The sequence below is a fragment of the Amblyomma mixtum genome, chromosome 5 (assembly GCF_055824585.1).
Source record: "Amblyomma mixtum isolate Tamu chromosome 5, ASM5582458v1, whole genome shotgun sequence".
In the NCBI taxonomy this organism is placed as follows: Eukaryota; Metazoa; Arthropoda; class Arachnida; order Ixodida; family Ixodidae; genus Amblyomma; species Amblyomma mixtum.
In genome coordinates, this window is record NC_143016.1 from 154,997,824 (window position 1) to 155,019,195 (window position 21,372).

The 21,372-nt window shown below is 55.4% G+C and overlaps 1 protein-coding gene across 1 annotated transcript; it reads left to right on the top strand.

The window, feature by feature from the left end:
- The first annotated feature begins 1,683 nt into the window (after nucleotides 1–1,683).
- On the top strand, nucleotides 1,684–2,927 carry LOC149344199 (uncharacterized). Its single transcript, XM_089547173.1, has 2 exons — nucleotides 1,684–2,512; nucleotides 2,722–2,927. The coding sequence occupies exons 1-2, from the start codon at nucleotides 1,717–1,719 to the stop codon at nucleotides 2,925–2,927; spliced, it is 1,002 nt and encodes a 333-aa protein (XP_089403299.1). The 5' UTR covers nucleotides 1,684–1,716.
- Nucleotides 2,928–21,372: the final 18,445 nt, after the last annotated feature.

Sequence of the window (21,372 nt, forward strand, 5' to 3'; positions counted from 1 at the left end):
CGAGGAGCGCGACCTATGTCGCCTCATTCATGCCTTTGTCCTCAGCCGTGTGCCGTACACTACCCCATACAACTATCCAAACATGACATAAATGCTTTGGATGCTTTGATTCGCAAGGCATTCAAGGTAGCACTTCATCTTCCCCTCAACACACCCACAGACAGACTACTAGGCCTGGGCCTCCACAACACGATCTGGGAACTGGTGGAGGCCCACAGACAGGCCCAATACATCAGGCTCACTTCAACCTCCACAGGTCGGTATATCCTGGACTCCCTCAGAATCAGAATACCGGCCAACGACCCAACCCTCCTCGCCATCCCACGACTCCTTCATCAGGAGCTCCTCATCAGGCCGCTCCCGAGGAATATGCACCCGTCCCACCATGAGCAGCGCCGCAGAGCCCGTGCGAAGGCACTCCATCGAGCGTACGGCCCCGAGCCGGACGCCGTATGGGTGGACGCTGCCTGCACGGGTGATGAAGCGACAGCAGCTGTGGTGGACTCCTCTTTATCCGCCCTTCTCACACTACCTCTCCCTCCAGACACCTCCCCAGAAGCTGCAGAGGAAGCCGCCATTGCACTTGCTATCACCCGCACGGAAGCCCGGTACATTTTAAGTGATTCTAAAACTGCGATTCTAAATTTTGCTCGAGGCCGAGTCCATGTCCCTGCTTTTGGCATACTAGACTCGCCCGATGCACCCCCGCCCCGCCAAGTGGAGCTGATATTGTTACGCGGCGGCCAGCCGAAGAATGAGGCGTGGTGAACGATGGCTATGAGATGATTTAATGGCCGCTGGCCTAGCGCGGGCGCTCCGTCCCGCGCCACTGCCAGCTTCGTCTTCGTCACACTACCCGGGGCCTCCGAGCGATCGTCCCTATCGGTGACGAACAGACGGCGAAATGGCGATGGTCTTGAGTGGGGGGTCGAACATGTAGAAGATGGTGCAGTGCTGGCCGCCACGATGAGAAAGATGAGAGAATGAGTCCCGGTCCACGAAGCATCCGGGCCGTAGGGTGCCAGGAGCTGACGGCCGAGGTCCGTGGACGCACCGGACGGCAGGGGCAGGGGGGCGGTGTCTACACGTTTGGGTCTTGGGTCAGTGGGGTCTTGGGTCGGTGGGGTCTTGGGTCGGTGGGGTCTTGGGTCGGTGGGGTCTTGGGTCGTCGTGTCGTGTGGTCCGGGCGGTTGACGGGGCTGGGGTGAGCGTCGGGGTCGGTTCAGGTCGGGCAGGCTGGGGCGCGGCCGTGCGGCGCTGACCAGGTACTCACGGCCGACGTCCACGGCAGGCCCAGGACGCCGAAGCTCCGTGACCAGGATGGCGATGAAGAGACCCCAGCACCTCACACCAAATATTACGGGGGGTTAGCCCAGCGGCAGACGGTACAGGCCACAGTCAGAAGGCACACCGAGCTAAATCACTCCAGCACAAACTGCCACGTCCTCGTCGTCGTTCACTGCCGAACGTCCCAAAACAACGTCGTCTTCTCCTAGCAACTATGCACCGTAACCGTGACGAAGACGAAGCTGGCAGTGGCGCGGGACGGAGCGCCCGCGCTAGGCCAGCGGCCATTAAATCATCTCATAGCCATCGTTCACCACGCCTCATTCTTCGGCTGGCCGCCGCGTAATATTTGGTGGAGGTCGTGCTGGGTATCAAAACCGGGACCCTGCCCTGGACCTCCGCAGCGGTCGTCAGCTTCGAGCCACCACTATGCCGTCCAACCCACCTCCGGCCGCAGCATCACCACCAGCGCCGACCGTTGTCGTGGCGCAGCCTCGCGACCCAGGCACCTTTTGTGGCACCGATGACGTCGATGTCGAGGATTGGCTCGCCATGTATGAGCGAGTCAGCAAGCACAACCGCTGGGACGCGACGCTCATGCTTGCTAACGTTATTTTCTACCTGGCGGGCACGGCGCGCGTCTGGTTTGAGACGAATGAGGAAGACCTCACCTCTTGGGACAACTGCAAAGAAAAGCTCAGAGACTTATTTGGCAAACCAATTGGGCGCAAGCTGGGAGCTAAAAAAGACCTTGCTTCTCGAGCACAGTCATCTACGGAGTCATATCTCTCCTACATCCAGGACGTCCTCGCTCTGTGCCGAAAAGTAGACAGCGCCATTCCAGAGACCGACAAGGTGGGCCACATCCTGAAGGGGATTGCTGATGATGCATTCAACCTTCTTCTTTGTAAAGATTGTGCAACGGTTGACTCCGTCCTCCAGGTATGCCGGCAATTCGAGCAGGCAAAACAACGCCGTATTGCTTCTCGTTTTGATCGCCTTCCGAACACTGCGGCGACATCCTCCTGCGAAGACCTGCCAACACTGCGACAACCGTCCCATCCTGCCAATTTAACTAGAATCGTCCGCAGAGAACTGGAAGCTATGACTCCCGTCACCTTCGCCCCTCAAGCGGCCGACTCTACGATTGCGCTGATCCAGGCCGTCGTTCGCCAGGAGTTTGCGAACGTGGGCCTGAATTCTGGCCTGCCGTCTGCGTCACCCTGTTTGCCAAACACCGCTCCACTGGTTGTGCTGCTTCACCGACTCCGACCGTACTACCACGTTACGGCTACCGGAATCCTGCGGATTGGCGCACCCCGGACGACCGCCCAATCTGCTTCACATGTGCGCGTGTCGGCCACATTTCCCGTCACTGCCGCGGCCGTTGGTTTTCGCCACCTCACCTCCGTTCCACTTACGATCGTCGTGCAGACTACGGACCTAGCTCCAATTATGATCGCCGGGCCGGCTTCGAACCACGCCAGACGTCTTCTCATGCTGAGTCTCCGCACGCTTTCGACACTTCGGCCCCGCGAAGGTCCAGCCGCTCGCCTTCCCCTCAGATCCGCCGCTCTCGTTCGCCGCAATTTCGACCCCCGTCCACTCCACCCTTACCTGGCTCTCACTCGGAAAACTAACCAATGCAGCTCCCGGAGGTGATGCTGCATTGATGACCCGGCCCGAAAATCCTCTCCTGACCCTCGCTCCTCGCCGCAACCTTCTTGATATCTTCGTGGACGGTGCACCAGTTACCGCGCTTATTGACACTGGCGCCCAAATTTCTGTCCTGAGCTCCTCGTTTCGCCGTCGTCTGAAGAAGGTTGTGACACCTGCCGTTTCCTCAGCCGTTCGCGTCGCCGACGGAAGTGCTGCTGCCGTTGTTGGACTGTGCACTGCGCGTGTTTCCATTGCTGGTCGTACAACCCCTGTCGCATTCACTGTCCTCGACCATTGCCCCCACGATGTGATCCTCGGTATCGACTTTTTAACGACGCACGCGGCTCTAATTGATTGCGCCACTGGCCTTCTTCGTTTGGACTTGCCGCTCTGCTCCGAAAGCGCCGATACCAAGCCGCCTCGCTTACGTGCCGCTGAATTTACTCGCTTGCCGCGTGACGCTGCAGTCTATGTCCCTATGTCCCCGTTTCCCGCCGTTCCTGATGGTGTCTACGTCACGTACCCAATCAAGGACGTTGTCCTCCAGCGTAACGTCATCCTTCCACACACAGTCCTGACCGTCACCGGCAACCGCACCTACCTTCCGATTCTGAACTTCAGTCTCTCTCCCCAAGTTTTACCCTGTGGCATCGCGCTCGCTGAACTGGTTCCATTGGCCGAATGTACAGTTTCTGCCCTAACAGCTGTGCCTAACGCTGATCTCCATGCCCTTCCCCGCTCGGCCGCTTCACGCCCGGACCCTACTTTTGCGATGATCGCGGCGGATTTGCCACCTGACCCCGCCAACGCCCTCTGCACTCTTTTAGCTTCCTACAGTGATGTCTTCGATTTCGGGAATCGTCCTCTTGGCCAAACTTCTGTCGTGACCCATCGCATCAATACGGGCGATGCCAGCCCTATACACAGAAGGCCCTATCGTGTTTCTCTTCCTGAGCGCCATGTCATCCAAACCGAGGTGGACAAGATGCTGGCGAACAACATTATCGAGCCTTCTAGCAGCCCTTGGGCATCCCCTGTAGTGTTGGTCAAAAAGAAAGATGGCAGCTGGCGCTTCTGTGTCGACTATCGTCATCTTAATCAAGTAAAGAAGAAAGACGTCTATCCTCTTCCGAGAATTGATGACGCCCTCGACTGTCTACATGGTGCCAGCTACTTTTCTTCTATTGATCTCCGTTCAGGCTACTGGCAAATCGTTGTTGACGAACGGGATCGTGAGAAGACTGCCTTTATCACCCCCGATGGCCTGTACCAATTCAAAGTTATGCCTTTCGGCCTCTGCAACGCTCCTGCCACCTTCGAGCGCATGATGGACTCGCTTCTGCGTGGCTTCAAATGGACAACGTGCTTGCGCTACCTAGATGACGTTGTCGTTTTCTCCTCAACGTTCGAAAGCCACATACGCCGTCTTGCTACTATCCTTGCGGTCTTCCGTCGCGCTGGTCTCCAACTGAACTCCAAGAAGTGCACCTTTGGCCAGCGCCAAATTAAGGTCCTCGGCCACTTGGTTGATGCGTCTGGTGTAAAGCCCGACCCTGACAAAGTTCGTGCCGTTCGTGAGTTCCCCACTCCCCGTTCCTCGAGCGATGTGCGCAGTTTCCTCGGGCTCTGCTCGTATTTTCGCCGGTTTATCCCGAACTTCGCCGACACGGCCCGTCCCCTTACCACCCTCCTGAAGAAGGATGTCCCTTTCTCCTGGGGCCTTGACCAAGCTCGCTCCTTCACGGCACTTGTTGCGGCCCTCACGGCTCCACCTGTGTTGGCCCATTTCGACCCATCTGCGCCTACGGAACTTCGCACAGACGCCAGTGGCCATGGTATTGGCGCCATTCTTGCGCAGCGGCAACACGAGCACTTTCGTGTGATTGCTTACGCCAGCCGCCTGCTCTCTCCTTCCGAACGTAACTACTCTATTACGGAGCGGGAGTGCCTTGCTCTTGTTTGGGCGATAACAAAATTCCGCCCTTATTTATTTGGAAGGCCCTTCTGCGTACTTACAGATCACCATGCTTTGTGCTGGCTGTCCTCTCTTAAAGACCCTACAGGACGTCTGGGTCGCTGGGCCTTGCGTTTGCAAGAATACACATTTAATGTTGTCTACAAGTCCGGCCAGCTGCACCAAGACGCTGACTGTCTGTCCCGCCATCCTGTCGATCCCCCTGACTCCCACACACGTGATACCGACGACTGTGTACTGTCCGTATCAGACTTTCTGAACATTGGTGACGAGCAGCGCCGTGATCCAACTCTGCGCCTCATAGTCGACCGCCTCCGCAGCGACCCTTCCGATCCTGCTCTACGAATGTTCGTGCTGCATCACGATATTTTGTACCGGCGCAATATGCACCCAGATGGCGCCGACCTCCTGCTCGTCGTCCCGACCCATCTCCGCTCCAGAGTACTTGCCCAACTTCATGACGCTCCTACTGCCGGGCACCTAGGCGTCTCACGCACGTACGACAGCGTGCGCAGGCGGTTCTTCTGGCCTGGCCTTTACCGCTCTGTCCGCGGTTATGTTGCTGCTTGTGATCAATGCCAGCGCCGGAAAACGCCCCCACTTCCACCCAGTGGCCAGCTTCAGCCCATCGACATCCCGACTGACCCATTTTTCCGTGTTGGTCTCGACCTGCTTGGTCCTTTCCCCCCATCAACATCCGGGAACAAGTGGATTGCCGTTGCGACCGATTACACTACCCGTACGCTATCACGCGCGCTATCCCTACCAGCTGTGCCTCCGATGTCGCCGACTTTCTTCTCCATGACGTCGTCCTACTTCATGGCGCTCCTCGTCAACTGCTTACGGATCGCGGCCCCTGCTTTCTTTCTAAAGTGGTCCTCGACCTTCTGCGCTCCTGCTCTACCCGCCACAAGTTCACGACGGCCTACCATCCTCAGACCAACGGCCTTACTGAGCGTCTTAATCGCACCCTGACGGACATGCTGTCTATGTATGTCTCAGACCACCATCGAGACTGGGACGTCAGCTTACCTTTCGTGACGTTCGTCTACAATTCCACACGCCACGATACCACCGGCTACTCTCCCTTCTGCCTGCTCTTTGGCCGCGACCCGTTGCTACCCTTCGACAGCCTCCTGCCTCACGACCCTTGTACCAGCAGTTACGCTGGTGACGCCATTGCCCGAGCTGACGCCGCCCGCCAAATCGCTCGAGATCGCCTCGACGCTTCACAAGTCGCTCAAAAACGACGGTACGACCTTCATCACCGTGACGCCCATTACCCTCCCGACTCCCTCGTACTCCTCTGGCTCCCTGCGCGTCGTGTGGGCCTGTGTGAGAAGTTGCTGCCTCGTTACGTGGGTCCTTACCGCGTCTTGCGGCAACTGAGCGATGTCACCTACGAGATCGCGCCCCTGCAACCCCACACTCCTCGTGCGGCCTCCTCCACACAGCTCGTACACGTCGCCCGTCTTAAGCCCTACCATCCAAACCCACCATCTTAGGACACCCAGGGACTGTGCTTCCTTCCGCCCGGCGGAGGAGGGGGGAGTAGTGTTACGGTGCATAGTTGCTAGGAGAAGACGACATTGTTTTGGGACGTTCGGCAGTGAACGACGACGAGGACGTGGCAGTTTGTGCTGGAGTGATTTAGCTCGGTGTGCCTTCTGACTGTGGCCTGTACCGTCTGCCGCTGGGCTAACTCCCCGTAATAATATGGGTGCCCGCGCACTCCGGGAATCCCGGAAACGAGGCCGCCAACCTTTTAGCCCGAGGTTCTTTAAACCGGGCTCAGGTGCCCTCGGATCGGGGATTCACGAAGGAGCGCATGCACTCATTCAGCGAGCTGACGCAGGCCTACAGAGCCTCACGCCAGCTCTACCCTCCGCCCCACCCCTCCCTAGATAACAAACACGCAACGCTCTGGCGCAGACTACAGACACACTCTCTTCCCTCATTCCTTACCCTAGCCCACTATCATCCCTCCTTCCCCACTCCGGCATGCTCCTTATGCCAAGAACCCTTCGCCTCTTCCCTGCACATCCTGTCCCTCTGCCTGGCGGACCCTCCCCCGCGGGACCTAGAGAACCTCAAGACCTGGGAGGACTGGGAGACCCTGCTGCGCTCGGAGGACCCGGCCGTGCAGACCATCGCAACCGGCCGGGCTGCCAGTGTTATGGACCTTAGGAACATAAACACTTGAGTACGGTGGGGCCGTGCGGGGACCCTGGGGCGTGCCCCTAATTCCTTGTGCAATAAAGTTTTTTCTCTCTCTCTCGAGGGAAAGATTCACTACGAGACATCACTTCAAATTACCTTGAGCTTCGGACGCAAACACGCATAACTGGCCCCCTGGAACAGTGGACACCTTAGTCTCAATTTAACCTACGAAACCAATGGACCGGAAGCTAGTCACATGGCCAACAACAATTTTTTCCCGCATAGCATGGTGGGATTTGCCCCCATCTATCCGCACAGGACGACATGCTGCAACTCACACACGACATTTTCGACCCGCTTCTTCCAGGTCACACCAAGGCAGTCTTAGCTTTGGATCTCTCCAAAGCTTTTGATCGCATTGAACGTCAGGTGATCATGACTGCTCTATCTATCCCCATTGAATGTTGGTGCGCGCACGTATGCCTACATTCAAGCAATCCTCACTGAACAACGCGGATACGACCCCACGACTCTGTCGTGGTCATCTGTCCCTGTAAGCCAGCCAGAGGACGGCCCATCCACCATTTCGGCGCAGCAAGCTGCCCTTTTCCAAATCGTTGAGAGCCGGCGCCGCCGCCGGCAGAACGCACGAGGAGCGGCAATGCCCAAGACTCCTCTCAACAATTCAACAACGGGAGACGCTCGCGCTCCGTCTTCTACACCTCCACAGAAGACTTCTTCACCGGTCTCGAAGTGGACTCCCAAGCCAACGGTCAGGATGAACCCTGACGACTACGTGGTCGTGCTGCGGCCACGCAGTACGGTCTCCCTCAAGACGGCCTTCCAGCAAGGTGAGCTCGGCGCTGCCATTTCGCAACTCATCGGTAGGCAGCACATGAACACCATCACCATTTCACCAAATTGGGAACAGAACATCATCGTCTGTGGCACGCAGAACCCAGAGGTGGTTAAAAAGCTGCTCACGGACCTTCAACTCAACACCAGCAGAGGATCGCTCGCATTTCACGGCCACCTCAAGCTCACCGGTGATGTGTGTCGCGGTGTGATATCTGTTCACAACTTAGAAACCAGTGAGTCACTAAAACATAATGTGCAGTGGCGCGGTGGTGAACTAGTTCATGTGCGCAAGCTGGTACAATCAAACGTAGCTGTGCTGACTTTCGAGGGACGCACCGTTCCGCGTTACGTCCACTATAACGCAGAACTGACTCCCGTCAAGGAGTACAAAAAAACAGTGCCAGCGTGCTACCGTTGCGGCACACTGGGGCACCGGGTGGACAACTGTCCCACCCCGGTCAAGGAAAGATGCGGCATTTGTGGCCAAAACGTGGGGCTTGGTACTGAGGGGATGGCCCCCCACGTCTGCAATCCTATGTGCTTAATCTGCGGGGGCCCGCACCTCACCAGCTCCCGCGAATGCACCGCCAAATTCATTAAGTTGCCGCAGCCAGGGCCCAGGACGCCATCCAAGGGAGCCAATGCCGGCGCTACACGGGGAGGGCGGCAGCAAAACAACCAGAAGACGCCACCGCGTGGCGTGATGCCTCCCCCTGCCAAGACAGCAACGGTAACGCCACCACCCGGAGCAGCGGAGTTCCCAGCTCTCAGCGCTTCATCTGGCGGCGCCGCCTGCAACCAAGCCAAGGTAGGCAGCTGGGCGAGGGTCGCCTCCTCTCCTTCCCCTCCTCCCTCCTCCCCCACCAGCACCGCCGAGACGCAGGAACTCAAGCGCGAGCTCGCCCTCTTGCGAGCTCAAAACGAAAAACTAGCCAGCGAGCTTAACTCGCTCAAATCCCAATTCCATACTCCGCCCGCGTCGAGCGACGAGGCAGAAAACATCGCGCCGCGGCCATGGAGACCTGGGTGACCGCAATTGAAACACAATTGGCTGACCTCCCCAAAATTATCCATGATACCATCGCGCGTCAGGTGGAGAGTGTCATCGCACAGGTGACACAAGCCGTAACGCGCATTATCCAAAAATGGATAAAACACAATCCGCGCGTCCTCAAACGCGTAGGACCCATCAGGGACGCTAACCGCCCCTCAAATTTCAATAGAGCTATTCCCGATGACTTTGACTTTTCGGAAGACTCCTGCACGTCTGCGCCGGGCACTAGCGGACTGGGGAGTCTTAACAACGTTACCCCACCCTCCGCCTCCGACCATGGCCCCCAACCCTAAGTCGCGAGCAAGAACAACTCAGCCGCTTACACTAACGCAGTGGAACTGCCGGGGTCTCAAGAACCACAAGAAGCGGACTCATCTCCGCCTCTTTCTTGAGAACCTGGAGTTCCTCGTCGCCGTGGTTGCCCTTCAGGAACCCGGCGCCGGTACCAAACTCACAAACTACACTACATTTCAACACAACCCGCAGACATGTATACTTGTTCACAAGCGATACACTGCGCAGGAGGTCACACTTCCCACAACACCGTCTTTCCCATACACGATGGTTTCAGTGCTGCCTCTAAAGCGGTCTGACCCACCTGTACACATTCTAAATATTTACTGCCCACCGAAACTTAAGAACGTCACGTTCAATGAAATTTTCACTCAAGCTATGCAGGTGGCGGGTACGGATCCCCTCCTAATCGTCGGCGATTTCAACGCCCTGAGAAGGCTGTGGGGATACCCCCGGGAGGACAGGCATGGGAGGAAGCTTGCGGAACTTCTTTCCGCACTTGGACTCACCCTGCACACTGACCCCGCATACCCAACACGTGTCGGCAATTCCATTCAATGAGATACTTGCCCGGACCTCAAATTTACACGCAACATACGCCATGCCGACTGGCTGAATACAGAGGACACTCTAGGTAGTGATCACTGTATAATCAACACAACCATTTACATGCGTCCCCTGAAACGCCCACTAAAACAAGCTCGTATCCCTGACTCGACGACTTTCCGCACCTCTCTACCTATCGTAGACCCCCTCCAGTCGGGATACGACGCCTGGTCCAGGTCGCTCACGTCTACACTCACACAACACGATAAGCAGATACAGCTCACAGAAACACAAACAGACGTGGACAACCACCTTCTCCATCTTTAGGAGGCCCGTCGAAGCCTCACGAAGCGATGGAAGAAACAGAAACATAACAGACGCCTAAAGAACCGCATCCTCGAACTCACACAACAGGCAGCGGAATATGCTACTCAGCTAGCCGACACTAACTGGGTGGACCGGTGCAACGCGGCTGCTCGCCAGATGTCTGGCCGCAACACGTGGCGCCTGTTCCGCGCTCTCATCGATCCAACACAAACACGCACGGAAACCCAACGCCAATTACATAGGGCCTTGCACAACTTTACAGGAACGACAAAACAGCTAGCGCACACGCTCAGGGATCGATACGTGTGCACCACTAAGGACCCCCGGCAGGCGGCGTTCTCGTATGCAGGCGAAGAGAACACGGAGCTGGACAAGCCTTTCCAACTCCACGACCTCCGGGCAGCCTTATGCAAAATGAAGCGGGGCACTGCACCCGGGCGCGACAAGGTTACGGTCAAGCTCTTGGCCAACCTTCCCGACGCAGCCTACGCCGCGCTCCTCAAATACATCAATAGCATTTGGAACGGAGAGACTCCTCTCCCTCTCGATTGGAAATCGGCTCTCGTGACCTTTATTCCGAAGGCCGGAAAACCTATTGATGTGGAGAACCTTCGCCCCATCTCCCTCAGGTCTTGTGTCGGCAAGCTGATGGAGACGATGGTGCGCGACAGACTATCCGATTTTCTCGAAACACAGCACACTTTCGCAGACACCATTTTCGGTTTTCGCCCTCACAAGTCAGCACAGGATATACTTCTGCAACTTCACCACGACATCTTAGATCCTGTCGAATGTCCCCACAACGACAAGGTGGTCCTGGCCTTGGATCTTAAAGGCGCATTCGACAAAGTCAAACACGAAGTAATCCTGGACCACCTCAGTAACACCAACTGTGGCCACAAAACATTCACCTACATAAAACAATTTCTTACAGACGGTCAAGCCTACATACGCATACAAGGTGCGGAACACGGGCCATACACCATCGGCTCGAGGGGAACACCTCAAGGCGCGGTCCTGTCTCCCCTCCTCTTCAATTTGGCAATGCTTCGCCTTCCCTCCAAATTGTCTTCTCTGCCCGGGATACATCACGCTCTTTATGCGGATGACATTACAATCTGGGCCACGCAAGGTAACCTGGGCCACATGGAGTCCTGCCTGCAAGTAGCGGCGACCCTAGTCGACGACTACGCGGCCTACTGCGGACTCCAGTGCGCGCCAGCTAAATCAGAATTTCTGCACTTACGTCCCTCCCCTCGGGACACAACACCGCTTCGCATCAGTCTCCCCTCGGGACCGATCCGGGAGGCCAAGGAGATCCGCGTCCTTGGCCTCTTCATACACCACCGACGCAGAGTCGACACCACCCTAGCCAAACTTCGCCCGGTGGGAGACCAGGTGGGCCGAATGGTCCGCCGGGTCTCCAATAAGCGGGGCGGATTACGAAGCAAAGATGCACTGCGTCTTGCCCATGCTTTCGTAACGAGTAGAATCCTCTACTCAACTCCCTACTTGCACCTACGCAAACACGATGATCACCAACTGGAGGTCATCCTGCGGAAAGTCATCAAGCGGGCTCTCGATCTCCCGGTCACCACATCCAACCAGATACTTCTGGCCTTGGGCGTGGTGAACACATTCCGGGAGCTTCGAGAAGCCCACTTAGTCAACCAATACACGCGTCTTGCACAGACCACGTCCGGTCGCCGCCTCTTGGACCGGCTACACATCAAACACGACTGCCACATTGAGGAAAGAGAGAGAGTGCCAGAACCCTGGAGACGCGCCCTCCGGGTCCGACCCCTTCCCCGCAACATGTCCAGAGAAGACCATAGCGGTCGTCGCCAGGCGCGCGCGGAAGCGTTGGCGCGATACTATGGTAACCAAGAACATGTGTATTACGCAGACGTTGCCGGCCCACACCACGGGGGGTGGTACACGGCCGCAGTCGTACACAACACAAACACAGTTAACAGGCTCACTTTCAAAGCCTACAGCGCAACACACGCGGAGGAGATTGCCATTGCTCTGGCTCTCACCAATCCCAAGTCAAAACACGTCATCACCGACTCGCGAGGGGCCTGTCGGAACTACGAGTTGGGCTGGGCTCCCCCGCTTGCCTGGCGCATACTGGAATATAGCTGTCGATCTGAAGATCCAACTCCACGCAACCTGATTTGGGCCCCCGGTCACCAGGGACTCCAGGGAAACGAACAGGCCGATCGGGCCGCCCGCGCACTCTCTCCCCGGGCTATCTCCCTGTCCTTGGAAGGGTACTCCCAATCACACAATCTGGCCATTACATTCAAACAAATCACCGATTACTACAAGGAGGAGCACCGGCGCTACCCGGCCCCTTGTAAGGGTCTGGATCGCGCTGACGAGCGCCTCCTCATCAAAATTCTCACTAACACTGTACTGTGCCCGGCGGTGCTTAAACATTTCAATACATCCTTTGATGGCGCGTGCCAGTTCTGTGGGGAGGTGTCTGACACCTTCCACATGGTTTGGGCGTGTCAAACTAACCCATCTATCCCCCCAACCCCACCAGAGAGGACTGGGAGGCGGCCCTGCTCGGCTGTCAAGATCTAAAGAGCCAAAAGGCCTTGGTTCAACGGACGCGGGCGGCGTTGCTTGCCAATGGGGCCCCGGAATAGGGGCTCCACCTAGTACTGTGAGGGGAAAGGGCCAATAGGGTCCTACCCCAATCATCTTTCTGTAAAATATTCAGTTGCCCATAAATGTTTTTCACCACCACCACTGACCGCATGGCTGAGATACACTTCTGCCCTCTGTCTTTCCCCTCCTACACGCTTCAGAGTATCGGTACCCCTCAAGGGTCCGTCTTTTCTCCCTTTCTCTTTAACATTACCCTCATACCCCTCACCCGAAAATTGGCAACTATTCCCCACCTCAAGCACACTCTTTGTGCCGACGATATCAGCCTGTGGACCACCCACGGCAGTGACGGCGACATAGAGAACACCTTACAGGAAGCAGCCAGCCTCACCCAAAATTACGCACGGACCATCGGACTGACTTGCTCCCCAGAGAAGTCCGAACTGCTCCTCATCCGGCCTAAGAACCACCGCTGTCCCCGCTCCCCCATTGCCATTGAATTGAATGGTTACCCGGTACCTGAGGTTGGCCTTCTCCGTGTATTGGGCCTGCACTTCCAGAACGATGGCAAAAACACCACTACCCTCAAGAAACTCAAGCAGGTTGCAGGCGCCATATCGCACCTCATCCGCAGGGTTTCGGAACGTCATAGAGGCATGAAGGAGCGCGAACTATATCGCCTCATTCATGCCTTTGTCCTCAGCCGTGTGCTGTATACTACCCCATACTTACAACTATCCAAACATGACATAAACGCTTTAGATGCTTTGATTCGCAAGGCATTCAAGGTAGCACTTCATCTTCCCCTCAACACACCCACAGACAGATTACTAGGCCTCGGCCTCCACAACACGATCGGGGAACTGGTGGAGGCCCACCGACAGGCCCAATACATCAGGCTCACAAAAACTTCCACAGGTCGGTATATCCTGGACTCCCTTGGCCGGTACTCTGATTCCGAATCAGAATACCGGTCGACGACCCAACCCTCCTCGCCATCCTATGACCCCTTCACCGGGAGCTTCTCATCAGGCCGCTCCCGAGGTATATGCACCCGTCCCACCATGAGCAGCGCCGCAGAGCCCGCGCGAAGGCACTCCATCGAGCGTACGGCCCCGAGCCAGACGCCGTATGGGTGGACGCTGCCTGCATGGGCGATGAAGCGACAGCACCTGCGGTGGACTCCTCTTCATCCACCCTCTTCACACTACCTCTCCCTCCAGACACGTCCCCAGAGGCTGCAGAGGAAGCCGCCATTGCACTAGCTATCACTCGCACGGAAGCCCGGTATATTTTAAGTGACTCTAAATCTGCTATTCTAAATTTTGCGCGAGGACAAGTTCATGTCCCTGCTTTTGACATACTGGAATCGCCCGATGCACCCCCGCCCCGCCAAGTGGAGCTGATATGGATGCCTGCGCACTCCGGGAATTTCGGATACGAGGCCGACAACCATTTAGCCCGAGGTTCTTTAAACCGGGCTCAGGTGGCCTCGGATCGGGGATTCACGAAGGAGCGCATGCACTCATTCAGTGAGCAGACCCAGGCATACAGAGCCTCACGCCAGCTCTACACCCCGCCCCATCCCTCCCTAGATAACAGACACGCAACACTCTGGCGCAGATTACAGACACACACTCTCCCCTCGCCCCTTACCCTAACCCACCATCATCCCTCCTTCACCAGTCCTACTTGTGCCCTATGCCCAGAACCCTTCGCCTCTTCCCTCCACATCCTTTCTCTCTGCCCGGCGGACCCTCCCCCGCGGGACCTAGAGAACATCAAGATCTGGGAGGACTGGGAGAGCTTGCTATGCTCGGAGGACCCGGCCGTGCAGACCAACGGCACCAGCCGGGCTGCCATTGTTATGGACCTTAGGAACATCAACACTTGAGTGCAGTGGGGTCGTGCGGGGACCCTGGGGCGTGCCCCGAATTCCTCTTACAATAAAGTTTTTCTCTCTCTCAGTCGTGTTTTAAGCTACATGGCAGTGGAGACAGATTTAGCATTGACAACGTTGAGCCAGAAACGCGGCACTGAAGTCATGGCCGTCAGCGTTCATTTTGTTCGTTGGCGTTGGCAACGTATGATGATTTTAAGAAAAGAAAGTGCGCATAACCAGCTTCCAGGGTCAGTGGACGCCAGAATCGCGCTTATAGCTGCGTGGAGTGATGAGAGAGAGATGTGAGCTTGCGTTAGCGCTGACAACGTTGTGGCAGACACGCGGCACGACTGCAATAGGCCGCGGCGTTCATTGGGAGCAAACTCTCGCGATCAACCATTAACTGCCACCTTCCAGGATGGCAGGGCGGTTGCGCTGCCTATCGAGTGTCCTGAACGTACTCAACTTACCCACCGCGGTGGCTCAGTGGTAAGGCGCTCGTCTACCAAGCCGGAATACCCGGGGTCGAACCCGACCGCGGCGGCCGCGTTTCGATGGAGGCGAAACGCAAGAGGCGCCGGTGTGCTGTGCGATGTCAGTGCACGTTAAAGATGTGTTGTTGTTGTTGTTGTTGTGACTGAGAGAAGGATGAAAAGAAAATTGCACGGGCCTGCCAACTGGCTCCAGCCTAGCCACCCTGCTTTCCCACCCCACCCCCCACCCCACCCGAGAGGACTGGGAGGTGGTGGTGGTGAAAAACTTTAATCAAAGAGAGCTTGAGGGTAAAAAAAACCCTGCTGCATGGTCGGTATCCTTAGTCCGGGACACCGCATGACGAGGCCCCGTCTCGCGCCCGCTTGACCAGAGCCCTTTGGGACTCCAGTGTGGAGCAGTTGAGGAGGGCAGTCTCCCATGCCTCTCGGGTGGGGGTGGGGGAGGGGGGAAGGTGAGGATTCTGAGTACATGCCCACACCATGTGAAAGATATCGCAGATCTCTCCACAGTGCGGGCAGCGCCCATCTGTGTTCGGATCGAATTGTTTTGCTATTGCAGGACAGAGAAGGGTTCCTGTCTGCAGGCGCCGCAGAGTTCGCTCCTCCGCCTTACTCAGCCCCTTGGCGGGTGCCGGGTAGAGACGATGGCTGTCACAATAATAAATTAGGATTTCGCGGAACCGCAGAAGCGGTTTATGAGCTTCTGAGCCATGAGAGCTAGGATGAGGAGCCCGGTGTGTGAGCGCTCGGGCGGCCGCATCAGCGGCCTCATTGCCTCGTAGACCCTGGTGGCCAGGAGCCCAGATCACTTTTGTGCGAGTTGGATCGGCGAGAGCGCGTCTTAGAATTTTGCGAGGAAAGAGGTGATATTTCGCCTGCAAGATAATGTTCACAGGCCCGGCGAGAGTCTGTGATTACCGTTTTCGATTTTGGATCGGCGGCAGCGAGAGCTATTGCGACTTCCTCCGCTCGTGTTGAATTTGGGGCCCGAAAAGATAGCCCATCGACATTCATTCCCTGGTGGACTACGGCAGCCGTGAAGAATCCCGCGGGCGACGGCCCTGTGATGTCCACGTAATAGACGCCCTCTTTATAACCATATTGCCTCTCAAGCGTGCGAACCCGCGCTTGTCGTCTGCCTTCATGTGAAGCCATGTCCATGTTACGTGGTGGTGGTGGTGAAAACATTTATTACGAATGAGCAGGAGGTACCCTACTGAAAAATCCGGTATGAATTTTAAACCGGAACCGCATACCGGGTTATTGTACAGGATTTGCGATACCGGACTACTGGAATACCCTGTATAAAACAGGACAGTCCTGTATAATACAGGACTCTCCTGTTTTGTACAGGATACTCCGGTATCGCAAATCCTGTACAATAACCCGGTATGCGGTTCCGGTTTAAAATTCATACCGGAATACAGGACAGTCCTGTATTAAACAGGCTAGGCCCGTATTATACAGGAGGGCCCTGTATCACAGGACAAAGGCAGAATAAAATGCTTCAAATATATCCCACTTGGACTAAATCTGCCCAAAAACTGGGGCCATAAGTGTACATGCCAAATGCTGAAATATACAGAGCCTCAGAAACTGGTAATCTGCGATTATCAGCAACTCGCATTGCAGTCGATGTGCCATTGTGTTATTTGCTCCCACCTTTTACCAAAGTATTGTTAGCTTGGTGAGTATTATAATGCATCAAAAACTCCAAAAGATGTTTATTTTTTCCGCATGTCTTGAACCAGCTCACTAAGGTAATAATTTAACTCTTTGCGACGATCTACCGGCGCTGGGGTCTCTACAGGGTGCTGGCCAATGAAGTAGTCAAAAGCACCTGCAGAAAAGAAAATATGATTGGTAGTACATAATGCCCCCAGCTTATCATTTAATTGCGCACTGATACACAACATAATGCATTGAGCACTGTGACATGCAACTTACGGTCAATGGCTTGTAGCTTTTCAGGGGTCATTGGCTTTCTGCCCACTGTGGAGGCTTCTGACTTCAGGTTCCGATGGCAAGCTTGCCCTGTAACGCCCCTTTCCAGGAGTTGTGGAGTCGTCCAAAGGCTGCGTCTTTACAGAAACGCGAATCTTTGGGTGCCACCATAACTGCTGCGCACGTTGCCGAAGGAATAAAAATTCCATTCCCGAGGTGGACCTGTATGCAATAACAAATGCATACCCCAGTAGCACAAACGGGGCTCTGAATTGCGGGCCCCCGTGGGCCCAGACAAGCCACAGACAAGCCAGGCGTCTCAAGACGCCAGGCCCTGAGCAGTGGCAATGCTCAGTATCGTGAATGCACCTACCGCCTTCCATATTTGAATCAATAATGTATTGCAAATCTGCGTCGTAACATTGTTGGTGTGTAAACAGGTTGCTCAGACGATTGCGATGCTTGCGTGGTCATCCTCCATTATTTACGGCACATACCGCAGCATTGATGCGATGCGTGATGTTTGTTCAAGGTCTTGAGCCGCTCCCCCTCAGGACGCTTATCAATTATTGCTCTCGCACGTATACACCATGTGCCTCTGTAAAGAAATAATACAAACTATAAAACTAATTTTAGTCGTGCTATCATGAAGGACAAGCAATTTCGGTATGTAACTGAAAGAAAATTTTGCGCTATTTCGTCCCTCTACGCTGTGCAGTCTACAAATTTTTAGTTAAAAAGACACTGAACAGTTAGAACGTTTCTGTTGACGCCGAGCATATAACCGAGACGGAGGCAGTACTTAAAGAACAGAGTGATTTAAAATGCGTACTTACGTCCTAGCAGCACGACGTCGCCGTCATAAAATCCGCCTTCCACCGGTCAAATGTTCACCACTCACGCCTTTCGGAGCGAAGTCATTCATCACTGAGACAAGGATGATAGGGTTCCATCATATTTGCACTGGACGTACGAATGAAAGGCGATGTCATCTTTAATCATGGATTGATCAAGGCAACACGAAGAAAGTCGCAAAAAATTGTATAACACAAATTCAACGCCAACGAGCGAGTGCCAGCGTGTTTTCCCAGCTACCTTCATCGCTTGACACTCAACCCAGCCGCAGGAGAGAAGTAAAAACCTGTTCCAAACAAACGCAGGAAAGGCGGGGGGGGGGGGGGGGGGGGGGGGGGCACTTTTGCAAAAAGTCACCGCGAAGCGGCCGGGGACAGTGAACAAGTAGAATCGGAACCTCCTCGCCACTTCATGGAAGTCGCGGGAAGCGTGGTCGGGAGGGCGGCTTAAAATGTTCGGTCGTGGGTTGACAGACACAGAGGAGCCCAAGGGGAAGGAACAAAGCCCGATAGAAAGACCAGGAATGCGCAGGTTTTTTTGTTGTGACGGACCCAGGAAAAGCAGAGAAGGCAGTGATGAGAGAAAAAAAAAAGCTTTAAAAAATTTGCGTAAAGACGGGTTACTCGTGTAAGGTTTCTACAGGTGGTTTTTGTTTTTATTTTGTTCTCTCGAGCGCTGTATCTTCTAGCTAGCACGAAGCGTCGCCCTTAAGGGAACACCGCAAGCTGCCGGCTCCGTTGATATCTTGTTCGTCGATAGAAATGTTCTGGGCGATTTGTGATTAGTATGCCTTCCTGATAAAGTGAAGGGTGGGGCCGCTCGGGATGGCACTTGGACAAGTTGCGTTATCAATGGGCAATCACTTGACGAAGAAGAAGTGCAAAGAATTCCTGCCCGAAAACCAAGAATTTTCTTTCTTCATTGATGCGTCGCTACAGACTGCCGCTAGCGAACAGCTGCTGCAATGAACGCGACAGTAACAAACCTTTTGGAGCCTCTGGCGCAGTCACCGGAGGCTCGCGATGTTTATCAGCCAGTCGTGAAGTTCTGCACTGTGAAATCCAGAGTAATCTGCGCAGGACTTACGAAGGCTGTTGGCGGATATATACTAGCCGTGTGCCCGCACACAGCCGCCTTGACTTTGTCAGGGTGCTGCACGGGAAGCCAATATGGCGGTTGCCCTCAAATCACCAAATCATGCACAAACTGCATGTTTTGCCACTGCGAAGCTCACGCTTAGCCCTTTTCTTTTCCTAGCCCTTTCAATAAAACCGTGTATGTGTTGATTATCGCACTTATGCGCGCGCTGCCCCCACCTTTCCCCTAAAAAATATCTGCTGGCGTACAACAGTCAATCTGCAGACCAAGCACCAAAACCGCGGCACATATCGCTCTGAATACAGGCTGGTATGTCCGGTTTGAGCTCCGTACCGGACTAGTCTGTCCGGTTTGAGCTCCGTACCGTACTGGTCTGTCCAGTTTGAGCTTCGAACCGGGAATGGACTGTCCGGTATGAGCTCCGTACCGGAGCGGTCTGTCCGGTTTGGGATCGATACCGGACCGGTATGAACCGGTATAGCCATCAAACCGGACGGGTCTCGCCGGTATGAGAGTGATACCGGACCGGTATGAAACCGATATGTTCCGGTAAAATCCGGTTTGCCGCGATACCGGATTTTTCAATAGGGTATGTTTGGATCAGCCCGTAAGGGACCGATCCTTACAAACACTAGGTGGAGGTCCCTAGTATGGGACCCCTTGGCGGTTGCCGCCGCCCGGGCGCGCCCGACTAAGGCTTGTTGGGCCTGTAAGTCGTGGCAGCCGAGCAGGGTCGCCTCCCAGTCCTCCCGGGTTGGGTTGGGGATGGGGCGAATAGCGGGGTTGGAGGGGCAGGCCCACACCATGTGATAAGTGTCAGAAGACACTGCACTACAGTGTGGGCAGCTGCCGCTAAAGGAGGGGTCAAAATGTTCTAGCGCTGCCGGGCACAGCAATGTATTGGTGAGAAGGCGGAGAAGGAGCCGCTCATCCGCCTTCTTAAGGCCTTTACATGGGCTAGGGTAAAGGCGATGACAATTTTGATAATATGTTGTAATATCTTTGAATGTATAGACCGGATTAAAATCGGGTTCCTGATCGGACGGGGAGGAGAAACGTGGGAGCGGAGCGACCAAGAGCATGTGGCGCCACAGCACCGGGTTTCTCCGTCCCCTCTGGTATGCATGTGTGTTGGATGTGTAAGCGGTTTAGCAGGCGGCGCCCAGGCACCGTCTGCGATAGCCGCGTATATTGGTTCACGAGGTGGGCCTCCCGCAACTCCTGATAGGAGTTTACCACTCCTAGCGCCTTCAGTTTGGCGTTGGAGGTAGCCACCGGGAGGTCCAGTGCTCGCTTTGTTGCCTTCCTGATGATGGCGGCAATGCGCTCGTCTTTTTGTTTGGTGGTGCGTAGGTACGGCACGGCGTAGAGGATCCGGCTGTTCACGAAGGCATAGGCGAGCCGTAGCGCGTCCCTGCCCCGCAGACCACCCCGCTTGTTGGAAAAACGGCGGATCATGCGCCCTACCTGTTCACCTATGCTCTTGAGTTTCGCTATAGTAGAGTCCGGCCTAAGTTTGTTATTGATGAACAGACCCAGGATCCGGAGCTCCGCCACTTCTCTGATGGGACCGCCCAACAGAGATATGTGTAGAGACGTGTTGTCCTTGTGGTTTGTCCTGACGTGTAGAAGCTCTTATTTGGCGGGAGCACATTGGAGACCACAGTCGGAAGCATATGCTTCGGCTATGGAGGCGGCCTGCTGAAGGCGGTCCTCCATCTCCCCAAGGCTCCCCTCGGTGGTCCAGATTGTAATGTCGTCTGCGTAGAGTGCGTGTTTTATGCCTTCCACCTGAGCCAGTCGGCCGGGCAGGTGCATCATGGCGATGTTGAAAAGGAGCGGTGATAACACCGCCCCCTGTGGTGTACCTCGTGTACCCATAGAGTACGGGCCGTATTCCTCGTCCTCGATCCGTAGGAGTGCCTGACGCGCAGAGAGGAAGTCTCTGACATGGGCGAAGACCTTCGCCCCGCAGTTAGTGGTGTTCAAGTTAGAGAGTATGGTGCCATGTTTAACATTGTCAAACGCCCCTTAAGATCGAGGGCGAGAATGGCCTTGTCGTTTTGTTGCATGGCTGTGGGTCGTATTATGTCCCTGTGTAGTTGGAGTAGGACATCCTGTGCAGACATGTGCGGGCGGAACCCGAACATAGTGTCTGCAAAGAGGCCCTTACCCTCCATGTATGGAGAGAGGCGATCCCGAACCATTGTCTCCATGAGCTTTCCCACACACGAGGTTAATGAGATGGGTCTCAAGTTGTTTGTAGTCCCGGCTTTACCTGCTTTGGGGATGAACGTTACAAGCGATATTTTCCATTCGA